Source organism: Colossoma macropomum, unplaced genomic scaffold (assembly GCF_904425465.1).
Source record: "Colossoma macropomum unplaced genomic scaffold, Colossoma_macropomum, whole genome shotgun sequence".
Taxonomy (NCBI): Eukaryota; Metazoa; Chordata; class Actinopteri; order Characiformes; family Serrasalmidae; genus Colossoma; species Colossoma macropomum.
Genome location: NW_023494792.1, coordinates 60,917,198 through 60,931,329, shown reverse-complemented (window position 1 = coordinate 60,931,329; position 14,132 = coordinate 60,917,198). Strand labels below are relative to the sequence as shown.

Sequence of the window (14,132 nt, the reverse complement as noted above, 5' to 3'; positions counted from 1 at the left end):
CCAAAGAAAACTTATTATTTCAGATTTTCCACTATTTTCCATCATCAACATTCCATATAAACTCAGAAGACTCGTGTAGGTTCACTGGTGGTTCTGGATAGTAAATAAAATGTCTATATCTGTGTTGTAGTCATGGCGACGCCTGGTTCCTATCACCACCACTGTAAAGAAACCTCAGTCGGCAAGTTTCTCTACAGAGGAGCAATTTCACATCAAACCAGTCTGAATGACTTGAATCAAAGACTGAATTAGGCAGAAATTTAGAAAAACTGGTGGAATCCCCCTTTGAGTAAGAGCACACAGGACAGAAAAGTTTGATATGAAGTTTATTTTTGCTTTCTACAAATAATATTGTGCCATCTACAGTATAAAAAACAAAAACTAAACATCAGATTCAAAAGCCCAACCCAAGTCCTCCGGTCAGCTCCGCCCTCCCAAACACAAATAAATACATTAAGTACTTCAGACGACATAGATATACTGAAATTACAATGGCGAAGAGAAGCTGCTTCACATCTTCAGCACTTCAGTCTTTATGCAAAAGTCTTAAATCCTCCAGTCAAATACATGATTTGTTGATTTTCTAAGTGAAAATATGTTAACTGATTCTATTCTCTTTGCTGGGTTCAGATTGGAAAGATATAAATCATAAAAATGTGACTTTTGCACACAAACCACATTTATGATTTATTTCCAGTTTGTTAAACTGAACAAATTAACAGTAATCGTGTTGTATTGTGCTGTAAATTGTGCAGTGTGTTAACTTATTTTCACTTACAAAAAAAAATAATAATAATATATATATGAACAAAACATTTTGCATATGACTGACTTTTGCAAGCCATCAATTAACATAGTTGGGATCACAAATATTCTACCAAATGCAAATCATTTTCTATTTGAATAGACAAAAAATTCAACTTTTAAAAATTTTACAATATATTTTGAAATTGTTAGGATGATAGAAAATTGTTTATCAAAACTAATAAGCTGTTTAGGTCAATTATTATTTATTATTATTATTTTCACAAATATAAGATATTCTTTTACTTAAAGGGGAATTCCACCTCTTTTTGAAAATTTCAGGTTTCTTTACAGTGATGGTGATAGGAACCAGGGGTCGCCATGACTACAATACAAATATAGACATTTTATTTACTATCCAGAACCACCAGTGAACCTACACGAGTCTTCTGAGTTTATATGGAATGTTGATGTTAAAGTTGGAAATATGAATCAATGTGTTTTCTTTGGGGTCTATTTTGCCTCATAACACTCTGCATGTATCTCTCCGCCATTCATTCACTATTAAAAAAATGTTTCGAGCGTCTCAGGTATCAGTTTTGCAACCCTTTCATGTAATAATTTTCCAAAATTGAACTTTAAATGGCACTAAACTCTTCAGACGTCTGGTTCCCATCACCAACACTGTGAACAATTCTGACTTGCTAAGTTTCTCATCCACATTAAACAACTCTGAGTGACTGTGTTTACATGCGATTGAATTCTGCAGAAATTTGGGTGGAATTGCCCTTTAAGAGCCAGGTGTTCCTGCTCTTTAAACAGAAGCCAGCAGTGACATTTTTGAATATACTGGCACAAGTTTGTGGCGTCATACCTGAATCAAAGTGATCCTCAACGTTATTATACTTCAAACGCGATTTACATACATAAATACTATAAGAGGCGACAGTGTTAAATGAGTTACGCTCTTACAGAGAAATACATGAAATTAAATGCGCAAACGTTTGTCACACAGACGCTAGTCTGGCTCACCGTGAAGCAGGATTCATGGGCTAGTGAGACGACCATTCGGCCTTATTTTCAGTTCAGTTCAGTACAGTTTAAGGCGGACTTAATTAAGTGAAAGTAACTGCAGCGGCAAAGAGCTGAGGGTTAAAACCGTAGCTGGCTAACCCGTGAATCCAGAGCCACAGTGTGCCTTTACAGATCATGTTCACATACACACACATGATTATTCACTGCTCCTTTGGCTAGTCCTTAATTTCATCTTCACATAGATGCTTCTTATTAACCCACCAAAAAGCATCCCCAGCACCAAAAAGAGCCCAAAACAGAGACCCTCAAAACAGACGAGAAAAAAAAAAAAAATTCAAATGTTTTCACACTTGGGGACAAAAGAGGTTCACCTAAACCTGCAGAAGGTCCTTTGTTTCTGGACGATGACCAGACGTCAGTTAGAAAGATGAGAACAAAGATGGAGAATCTGTGGTTTACTGTCTTGAATGTATGGAGGGGGGAAAAAAGAAGTCCACAGGTGGTCTTTTGACCAATTGTCCGAGGCTGCTGAAGAGAAGTTCTAGCTGGGGCGAGAACCGAAGAGGGACGTGAGTGAAAGGGAGTTCATTTGCTGGTGCCCTGTGACGAGCTGCTGCTTTCCGGCTGGCCGAACGGGCTGATTTCGTTGGTCTCCATGGCCTGGTAAACAAAGAATAGGAAGCCAGCCACAGCACTGAGGAGCAGCAGCTGCACCCACACTGGCAGGCGGCGCCGGGTTTTGGCCTGTACACTAGGCGGCGCTGCAGGCTTGAGAACGCTGGAGAGGGGAACGGAAGAGAGGGGAACAGAGGAGAGGGGAGCGGAGGAGAGGGGGGTGGCGCTGGCGCGAGAGATGGAACGGCTCTCTGTGTAGGACGAGGTGGTCTGTCTGAGCTCGGTGAGACGTGGACGCAGTTCGTCCCTCCACGCGTCACTGAAGGGCCGACCGGCTGCTCCTTTAATCGGCTGGCGACGGGTAGCACTGAAGAAAGCAGGAACAGTGAGAGAGAGAGAGAGAGAGAGAGAGAGAGAGAGAGAGAGAGAGAGAGAGAGAGAGAGAGAGAGAGAGGGGAACATGCTATCAATAACCTTCTGAAACAGTATAAGGTACTGTATTTGAAGTGGCCACATTCTGGTCCACTTAATTAGTTTCTCTGATTTTATTAATGTCTGTGATTCATTTTTACATGACCATTAAAGTAGCTCCTCTTGATACTGCAAGTGTCAAATAGTGCTGGGCGATATGACCTCAAATCAATATCACGATTAATGGAACATTTTACCTCAATTACGATTAATGAACGATGATTTTTTGTCTTTTTTTGGCTTGTTTGTTGTTTTTTTTTGCCCTCATAGTTCACTGACCAGGTTTGCACTGTAAATATGTTCTGCATATCTTAATGTAAATCGTCTGAACAGCCAGACCGGAATTCACGCGGCTTTTACGTCAATCCAACTCGACATTGGTCATAATTTCGGGCTGCTGAGACTCAAAACATTTGGGCTCATATTTCTGTACAAAAATTAGAAGAGACTCATCCAAAACCCTCCATGTTTGAAGAGATTTCTAAAGAAATGTCCGAACGCGGCCGCAGGAGAACGAGGCTGCAGCGTCAAAGAACAGTTAAAAGTCTGAAAGCAGAGTTTAAAGAATCCGAGGACACGAACCAAAGAAGTGGCCGCGCCCTTTTTACGGCTCGAACACATTCTGGGTGATGAGCCCAGCTGTCAGTCAGTGAAGCTTCATGATGGCTCCTGTGATGCTGGTGAAGATGAAGCTGATCCTCCGGGAGCGACTGGCGCTCGTTGGTGGTCGTGATTGTTTACCTCTGGATGAGCCGTGAAGCAGCGTGACGCTCTGTTCTTTAGAGCATGCGGGTCAGTTTAGGAGCTGATCTGTTCAGACTGATGATACAGATCACATTTAAAAGATAATCTGAACAGCCAAACAAAAAATAAATCGGATTTGGTGAGAAAATCAGATTTGGGCCACTTTTACCTGCTGCGTGAATGTAGCCTTAACTTCCATGTCGCAGAGTGGACGTGGCGGAGTCACGTGATACACGCGCGGTAGTCCGCTTAAAAACGTACAGCACATGAACACACAGAGTCGGGAAAGGATTAAGAGAATTATCTAAATTACTGACACGGGCGAGATTACGTCAGTTAGAGGTTCTGAATGTTGATCGGTTAACTGCCCAGCCCTAGCGTCAAATAATAATATGCAAAAAATACAGATTTTCAACACACCTCAGGTCATCTCTTAAGCATCTCTACCTTCCACCATGCCTGATTCTTGTCATACATATTATCACACATCTTTGACACATTCAGTCCGTTTTTTTCCTTTTCATTAAAAAGAGCTGGGAGGTGAATTTGGTGGAGGGTAGATCATCATGTAGGCTGTGTTGAATTAAATTTTAAACTCTGCATTGTTTCTGAATTCTTTTTGCCTTTGTCTCTATTTTTAAATGATTCGTTCCTGTTAAGACGTCCAATTTTCCAGCTATATCTTTGCTTGTTTTCGAACAGAATTCACAGCCTAGTCTACTTTATGATATCTGAGCCAAGAAGTTCTGAAATGTCTCTCTGTGGTTGTATTTTTGCATGAAGTGCTTGAAGTGGACGGTTTTCACTGGTCCTGATTCAGACTGGGATTAAGCAGATGACCTCTTCTGACAGAGGTCTGACAGAGATGTGGATTGTGTGGAAAATCAGATATTTTTCACTTTGCCATTTTCTACATGTCGATGTTTAACACAGAAAGCTCAGCTCAGCTCGTCTTATCTGCTTTGTTCATCACGTTTTGCCGCTCTGGCTGAAACCCAGTGAGCACGCAGGGTTTTTTTGATAGGCGAACGCATCCATGTGACGCTAAAGCCTCTCAGTTACATTTTAAGATCAAAAATGATAAAAGAAAACACAGAGAAGCAAAAGGTAATAAATACAGAATAATAGTAATAAATAGTTACCCTTAAAAATAATAATCCAAAGTTGCTACCTGTCGCCACTGGTGATTTAGTTGTATTGCTCAGGTTGTACTGTAGGTTGTATTGGCCAAGCTGTGTCCACACATGGACTGTGCAGTTTGGGAGTAAACAGCTTTATTTTATCTTAATGTTTACATAATACATCAATCTCCAATTTCACAAACGGAAGGAATGGAATGTCTGTTTTCCCATAAGACGGTCCCTAAAATAAAAAATCTCGTTCACACAATACATAATGTGGCTGAACTTGGACTTGCACTACAGGGAAATCAATAGTCTCACCTGATTCCTGTGGGTGTGTTGAGGGCCTCGTTGGGGAACAGTTCTTTCAGCACATCTCGTTCTGCAGTTTTTGGGGTGTGCTCAACAGCTGACAGCTTCTCAATCTGCACCCAAACACACAACCACTATGAAGATCACATAGTATTAAAGGGAAAGTCCACAGATTTTTCTAAATTTCTTCATAACAATCATTGAGATGTAAAAGATGTTAGTGTTTAGATGTGAAATGCTTCACTTACTTTTTATAGTAGAAATATTTCTATAGTCATTTTATTTACCATCCAAAATGAACAGTAAACCTAAACATGTCAAAAGTTTTTATATGTGATGTTGATGGTTGTGAAAAAGTGGTAAATGTGCAAAAAATAAGTATCTCTGGGGACTGTTTTGGCATATAAAGCCTTGCATGTGCCTAAAATTTTAGGCCAAAACTACTGCAAAGGTATGTCTCAGATATCAGGTAGTGTATTCATAACCATATCATGTAGTATCCTTCTGTGAGGGCGCTTTTAGAGACACCTCTAACGTCTGGATCCTATCACCACCACTGTGATAAGTAAGTTTCTTGAGAATGGAGCATTTCACATCAAACAACTCTGAATGACTGTTTACACAGATCAGGCATAACATTATGACCACCTCCTTGTTTCTACGCTCATTGTCCGTTTTATCAGCTCCACTTACTATATAGGTGCACTTTGTAGTTCTACAGTTACAGACTGTAGTCCATCTGTTTCTCTGATACTTTGTTAGCCCACTTTTACCCTGTTCTTCAGTGGTCAGGACCCCCATGGACCCTCACAGAGCAGGTACTATTTGGGTGGTGGATCATTCTCAGCACTGCAGTAACACTGACGTGGTGGTGGTGTGTTAGTGTGTGTTGCGCTGGTCTGAGTGGATCAGACACAGCAGTGCTGCTGGAGTTTTTAAACACCTCAGTGTCGCTGCTGGACTGAGAATAGTCCACCAACCAAAAATATCCAGTCAACAGCGTCCTGTGGGCAGCGTCCTGTGACCACTGATGAAGGACTAGAGGATGACCAACACAAACTGTGCAGCAGCAGATGAGCTATCGTCTCTGACTTTACATCTACAAGGTGGACTGACAAGGTAGGAGTGTCTAATAGAGTGGACAGTGAGTGGACACAGTGTTTAAAAACTCCAGCAGCACTGCTGTGTCTGATCCACTCGCACCAGCACAACACACACTAACACACCACCACCACGTCAGCGTTACTGCAGTGCTGAGAATGACCCACCACCCAAATAGTACCTGCTCTGTGAGGGTCCATGGGGGTCCTGACCACTGAAGAACAGGGTAAAAGGGGGCTAACAAAGTATCAGAGAAACAGATGGACTACAGTCTGTAACTGTAGAACTACAAAGTGCACCTATATAGTAAGTGGAGCTGATAAAATGGACAATGAGCGTAGAAACAAGGAGGTGGTCATAATGTTACGCCTGATCGGTTTACATCTTAACCATTTAATCATGCAGAACTTTTGGCTCCCCATTGAGCCAAAAACAGTCACAGCACTAATCCTGAACAACAGCCAGTAGCCGATGGGTTAAAAGTCATTTGAGTGGCTACTAGCTTTCATTCATCATTAGCCACTTTTCTGCTGGTTGAACAAGTGCTTCAAGTCATCCCATCACCACTTCCCCCGGCCGTCTGCATCTACAGAGACAAAAACTGTGGGAGCTGCTATACCACATCAAACCACCACGTGTGACCCACAAAAAAAAACCAACATAGAAACAACTTCCGTGGTTTAGGATACAGACACCTGTTATTGTCATGTGCAGAAACCACATCCACCATAAACATTCACCCTTATGTGGCACTGCACCGCCTGGTGCTCACGGCATTACCGACAGCGGTGCCTGATCTTCAAAGCTGTTGTCCCGCCCACGTACAGGGGTGACTGGAGAGAGGAACGGACGGATTTTGGATTGCTTTCCCCTCAACAGGGTCGCGGAAGACCCCGAGCGGTCCTGATATGGTGGAGTAAAGTCAGTCAGAGACCCTCTCACACGTCCTCCACAGGAACAACTTAAAGGGTCCATTTCAATCAGGTTATTTATATCGTTTTCCTCCTTATGATGTTTATGTAGGCTTATGTGCCAAGAACAGTTCTTTTTTTAATGATGCCTCTTCAGGCCTTAGAATTAAACAGGTTCTTTAGTTGCTATACTTTTAAAGATGATATATGTAAATAAGCCCTGTTCTGACTGTCTGGCCTGAACTGTTCCTCAATCAGAAAGTAGTCCAGCAGTGCAACACTATCAGTAACATATATATGTATGTATGTGTGTATGAATGTATACACACACACACTATATATGTTGTCGGAAAAAAACCTTGTATCTCCATAGAGAGAGAGAGAGAGAGAGAGAGAGAGAGAGAGAGAGAGAGAGAGAGAGAGAGAGAGAGAGAGAAAGAAAGAAAGAAAGAAAGAAAGAAAGATAGATAGATAGATAGATAGATAGATAGATAGAAAGAGAGAGAGAGAGAGAAAGAAAGAGAAAGAAAGAGAGAAAGAAAGAGAGAGAGACAGAAAGAAAGAGAGAGAGAGAGAATGAAAGAAAGAAAGAAAGAGCGAGAGAGAGCGAGAGACACAGAGAGAGAGAGAGCGAGAGACACAGAGAGAGAGAGAGAGAGACAGACACACACAGAGAGAGAGAGAGAGAGAGAGAGAGAGAGAGAGAGCGCGCGACACAGAGAGACAGAGAGAGAGTGAGTGAGTGAGAGTGAGAGAGAGAGAGAGAGAGAGAGAGAGAGAGAGAGAGAGAGAGAGAGGCTGTTGGAACAAAACCAGAATTTTGGAAATTTGGATTATTATTTCTTTTTGGTTACAGAATTTTAAAATGCCAACTAATCTTTACAATATGCAAAAACTTCATGATGAACGGACCAATAGAAATGCTCCAAAAGTGCCTGGTCAAAAGTTGTTCCATTAAGCTACATTTAAAGTTGAGAAAGTTTCTTCAATTCTCCTGTAGGTAACATTTCCGAGGTATTCGAGATACGAGGCATTGTTTTAGAAACATTTATAAAACACATCAAGCATTTTATTAAAAAAAATGAGTGTGTGAAATGCAGTGATATGGGCACTTTAATACTAACTATAGTGCATTAACTCCACCGTGCACAGTGAAAAACACTCTCCTGTCCCCAAGCCAAACCTTAGAGGAGCTCTTTGTGACCGGCAGAGGATCTTCTTGAGCTGGACGGCAGGGAGAATCCATCTCAGAGGGGGGAGGAGGGGAAGCATTACTCTGACGAGCCGGAGGAGGCGAGAGGCGGCACATCATGTGAATCAAATCTTCAGACGGCTGAACTGAAGCTGAACGGGGCTGAATGGACTGTTTGAGGTGTTTGGCCAGCGAGACAGATTTAGGCTCCTGAGACGAAGCCTTCAGTACAGAGAGCAACACCCAATTCAGGACAGTGCAACAAAAACAGTTTCCAGTCATTTTAATAACTATCAATTCTATACTCCTATGCTTTAACCATTAATCTGAGGACCCAACACTAAACCAGTCGTTACAGGTCTAGAGCTCAGAACCTCCTGTGTACAAGAACCCACCTGTGATGTTATGAAAGGCAATTAAATGATAATTACTACAACTCAAACATGACTGTTCACTTACACCCAGTAATCTCAATACACAGACACACGGCAAGTGACCTGACTGCTTCTGTGATTCTCTACTAGACTCAAAAAAGGGGAGGATGAACACACAGGCATCACCTGAAGGACAGCAGTATCAAGGATGGAAACCTGCGACTCTTCACTGGGTGCAGCAGAGGAAGGAGCACCGCCCTCGTTAGGCTTTGTGACACAGGACAAACAGGACAAGGAGTTTTAGGGCCACTGTTAATAAAAATAAAAATAGCAGACTTCGAGAAAAAAAGTCTAATATATATTTCGAGAATTAAGCTGTAATATTTGGAGGATAAAGTGGGCTGCTGTACTGTAGGGGGGCTGCCATAACGCACTGGGGTCTCGGTTGCTGTACTGGCGTCGGAGCTCCACTCTCTCCTGTCTCTCTGTGGATCATTCTGATCATCATTCTCACTGTCTGTGAAACTTCATGCCCTCTTTGAATGGGGGGAGATGGAGCCCCTGATAGCCGTGTAGACGACCCTGCCTGAGATTCTCCTTCAACAACCCAGACAGACAGTTTCCTCCGAGTCCGTCTGGCTCTTTATTCTAGATAAACACAGTTTCCTGCTCAGCCGCTTCAGCCGGTTCTTATCCTAATAACAGGCTGGTGCTGCTGTGCAGGAGAGACAGGGAGACTGAGTGTTTCTTTATGGGTGAATCAATATGGAAGTAGAACTCCACCAACTCACCGCCCCTCATTTAACACCAGGAGGGGCTGCCTTCACTTCGCAAAGCCTTTGGCCACAATATTGTGACCTTTCCTGGCATTAATGCCACTTTAATGTTGTAATTCTACGATATCATCATGAAATATTATGACTTTCTTCTCAAAATATTACAAATTTCTCCAAATACTGTACCGTACGACTTCATCCAAATATTACGACTCTTTTCGTCTGAATATTATGACTTTTTGTCAAAGTCTACTACTTTTATTAACAGTGGCCCTAAAATGCGGCCATACAAATGACCACTAACTTCAATCGAAAAAAAGTAAAACTAACACAAAACAAGAAACAAAAGAAAAGAAACAAACAAAAAAAGCAACAGCAAAAATGAAACTTTCAACTTCCCTCAAAACAGCTATTAATAACAGCTCTGAAGCTCATTTTCTCCACTCATACAGCCACAACAAAAACAAACTTTCATATGGGCTTAAATTTGAGCAAATTAACACAATTAATTGCGAGTAAAATTAACATAAAACAAGTGATTAATCACGAATAATTAATAAAGGCACCTTTCTGCCTCGTTGCCATGGAGACGAAGGTGTATATCTGGGACTCCCATTCTTCACAGGGAGGCGGACCTTTTCACGAAGCTGAGAGGCAACCCATCACATATCAGCATATTTACCTCAAACGAATACGACAAACCATTTCCCTCCACCATGTGTGGGTAAGTTAAAGGAACATTCCACCAATTTTTTCAAAATTTCTACATAATTCAGTGACTGAGATGTAAACAGAGTGATTCAGAGTGGTTTGGTGTGAAATGGTTCAGGTTTCTTTACAATGGTGGTGATAGGAACCAGGGATCACCACAGATAGATAGATAGATAGATAGATAGACAGACAGACAGACAGACAGAAAGAGAGACAGACAGATAGATGGATAGATTTACCTTCGTCATTGCTCAGTACAAGGCAACAAAATGCAGTTGGCATCTATCAGAAGTGCAAATTGTAGCAATAGTGCAAGAGAGACAGTGCAAATGTGCAATAACAGGCATAAATGACATATCTTCGAAATATATATATATATATATATATATATATATATATATATATATATATATATATATATATATATATATATATATATATATATATATAAAATGTCCTGTCGGAAGAAAACTTTGTATCCCCATTTTTGTCGTTTTTCAGTTTTTGACATAATTTGAAAGTGTCTGTTGCTCTTTATATTGTGTGTGAATTTCATGATGAATGGACCAAAAGAAACGACTCAAAATGACCAGGAAAAAATTCTGGTTCCATTGAATTACATTAAAAGTAAAGTACGTTTTTTCCTTTTCCTGTAAAGTTACCATTTTGGAGACACAAGGTTTTCTTCTGACAACAGCGATATATAAAAATTAAATACTATTAACACAATATATACAGTATGTTACATACCATGACAACACAAATACCGCCGTTCTATTTACTATCCAAAACCACCAGTGAACCTACACAAGTCTTCTGAGTGTTTGTGGAATTGATGATGGTAAAATAGTGATAAATGGAAAAAAAGGTTTCTTTAGGGACTATTTTGTCTCACAACATCCTTCATGTAACTCTCGACCATAAATGAACTCAAAACCTTAAAATAAAACTTTGTGAGCAGTGGTCTCGAACCCTGGTCCTGGAGAGCTACTTTCTTGTACAGCTAAGTTCCAACCTGCCCCTCCCCTTACGCGACACTAATGCATCTGATCCAGCCAATCAGGAGCTCATTAAGTTAATTATCTGGAACGGGTGTGGCAGACAGTGGTCGGAACCAGACACTGCAGGAAGGTAGCTCTCCAGAACCAGGGCTGGAGACCTCGGCTTTAGAGGCACTAAACTCTTCAGACATCCGGTTCCCATCATCACCACTGTGAACAATCCTGACTCGGCAAATTTCTCCAGAACGGAGCGTTTCATATCGAAACACTGTGAATTACCTTCTTTACATCTTAACCATTATTTATGCAGACAATGAGAAAAATTGGTGAAGTCCCCCTTTAACAGCTCTGCCTCACTGTTCACCGTAATGGTGAATTAGAAGCAGTGTAGTCTAATAACTTTGCCAGACCCAAGTATTATCTGGACAGGATGAGTCGGAACACGTATTCTTTTGAAATAGTTATATCTGTAATGTTTATGACCGATTCGGATGGGATGGGAGATCTCTGTATATGACTTAAAGGGTCCGTACCCTGCTTTTTAGTTTTAGACCCAGTCCCATTACTTCTTTTTACCCCTACCCCTTGTTTTCGAGAGTCTCCTTGCCCCTTGGAACTGAGTTACAGGGTAGTGGTTGAAATCTTCCCTCTGAAATGGGACCCTCAAATAAAAAGAGCATCACTTCATTAACAGCTACCAGCGCTGCTCTGTAGGCGACCCTGCCAGTCTGCTGTGACAGCAGAGGAGGGTAAAGTTCAGCTCCTCACTGCTGGGCTTTAATAAATAATTGCCCCCCTCTTTGAAGGGATATGATTCCCTAAATGTAACTAAATCACTCACCCCTAATTCTTTGGTGAGATGAAGCTGAAGTCAGATATTCGGGCAGCTTCTTGTTCAAATTTTCCCGTTCCACCTTAAATGGTTTCCCCCCCGTTTAAGGTGGAACAGTAACTTTAGCTAGCTAGCTACCGAGACATCAGCATGCTAATAGCGATATGGTTACATTACCAGGCCTCAACAGGTTAACCTGTCCAGACAGCACTCGTGAGAAAGTGAGAAATAAGAACGCTGCACCTTCTCAGTGGAAACCGTCTCCTGCAAATCATACAAAACGACGAAGGCTGGAGTTAAAGCATTTTTGGGAGATGCACACGAGTCGACCTCGGTCACAGAGGAGAGGGAAGATGGCTTGTCGGCGAGAAGAGGCTTGGGGTCTTTGGGTACCGCCTTCGGAGTGAGAACATCAAGCGAGTAAGCAGATGAATCGAAGGCCCTTCAGTCCTACATGTTAAGTGTTTATGAGGGAAGCCTGTCAGTCACGTACCGAAGGCGCTGCTCTTTTTCTCTTCTGAGGAGCCGACAGCATCTCAGCTGCTGAAAGCTCAGAGACGTCCTGAAGGAACACGAGTACAGCATAGGGGTGGGCGATACGCAAACATATCGCGATACTTAAGACACTGTTATGATATATGATACTGATACATGATATATAAAAAGGATATTGTGATGTAATGTGATGTACACAGATCAGGCATAACATTATGATCCTTGTTTCTACGCTCATTGTCCATTTTATCAGCTCCACTTACTATATAGGTGCCCTTTGTAGTTCTACAGTTATAGACTGTAGTCCATCTGTTTCTCTGATACTTTGTTAGCCCCCTTTTACCCTGTTCTTCAGTGGTCAGGACCCCCATGGACCCTCACAGAGCAGGTACTATTTGGGTGGTGGATCATTCTCAGCACTGCAGTAACACTGACGTGGTGGTGGTGTGTTAGTGTGTGTTGTGCTGGTGCGAGTGGATCAGACACAGCAGTGCTGCTAGAGTTTTTAAACACTGTGTCCACTCACTGTCCACTCTATTAGACACTCCTACCTTGTCAGTCCACCTTGTAGATGTAAAGTCAGAGACGATAGCTCATCTGCTGCTGCACAGTTTGTGTTGGTCCTCCTCTAGTCCTTCACCAGTGGTCACAGGACGCTGCGCACAGGACGCTGTTGGCTGGATATTTTTGGTTGGTGGACGATTCTCAGTCCAGCAGCGACACTGAGGTGTTTAAAAACTCACTCAGACCAGCACAACACACACTAACACACCACCATCACGTCAGTGTTACTGCACTGCTGAGAATGATCCACCACCCAAATAGTACCTGCTCTGTGAGGGTCCATGGGGGTCCATACCACTGAAGAACAGGGTAAAAGGGGGCTAACAAAGTATCAGAGAAACAGATGGACTACAGTCTGTAACTGTAGAACTACAAAGTGCACCTACATAGTAAGTGGAGCTGATAAAATGGACAATGAGCGTAGAAACAAGGAGGTGGTCATAATGTTATGCCTGATCGGTGTAATTTAGCAACACGATAAATATTAGGGATGCACTGATATATATTACATATTTATCTATGTAATAACACAATAAAATGTACTGACTTTAATTACTTAAATTTGTTCACTTAATTATTTCCATAACCATCATTCTCAGCACTGCAGTAAGATGACTCACACCTTCAGCTAAAGAGGCTAACATAGGCATTTTTAATGTTCGGTTATCTGTGCTTATTTGTGGCTTACAGTATAAACATTATGGCAAAACTAACTTTAGGAAGATCACTCAACACTAGTGACTCCTCTCGTTACATATTTTGCAATGAGCATTTTTTTACTACTGTTTGTCTCAAGCAGTAAATAATCCCACACCTCTGAGTGCTGCTGCTTCAGTTAAGGTCCATACACTGCTGCGAACACACGCATCACTCAGTAGTGCGCTTCAGAAATTGCTCCGTATATTTATCCTCTATTTCAGTGTCAATTAGTACCAGAATCAGTGCAACACTAATAAATATCCTCAAACTGCCCACCCCCAGTACGGCACAAACACGGATGCACTCGTTCAGATTTACCAACAAGCAACCTTGTGCAGTGCAGCCCTGAAAGCCCACCGTTAATCCCAAAGCGCTTCACCACAGACATGTGCACACTGACAATACAATGTGTAGCCAAAACTCACCCAAAATAA

General features: G+C 41.8%; 1 protein-coding gene across 1 annotated transcript in view; it reads right to left on the bottom strand.

The window, feature by feature from the left end:
* Window positions 1-309: 309 nt before the first annotated feature.
* Window positions 310-14,132, bottom strand: part of tmpoa (thymopoietin a) — a 36,413-nt gene continuing 22,590 nt past the window's right edge. The window contains exons 5-6 of the mRNA XM_036577723.1: window positions 5,052-5,155; window positions 310-2,761 (exon numbers count right to left, since the gene is read on the bottom strand). Of these exons, the coding sequence (XP_036433616.1) occupies window positions 2,365-2,761; window positions 5,052-5,155 (501 nt within the window). The 3' untranslated portion in view covers window positions 310-2,364. The remainder of the gene's footprint in view (window positions 2,762-5,051; window positions 5,156-14,132) is intronic.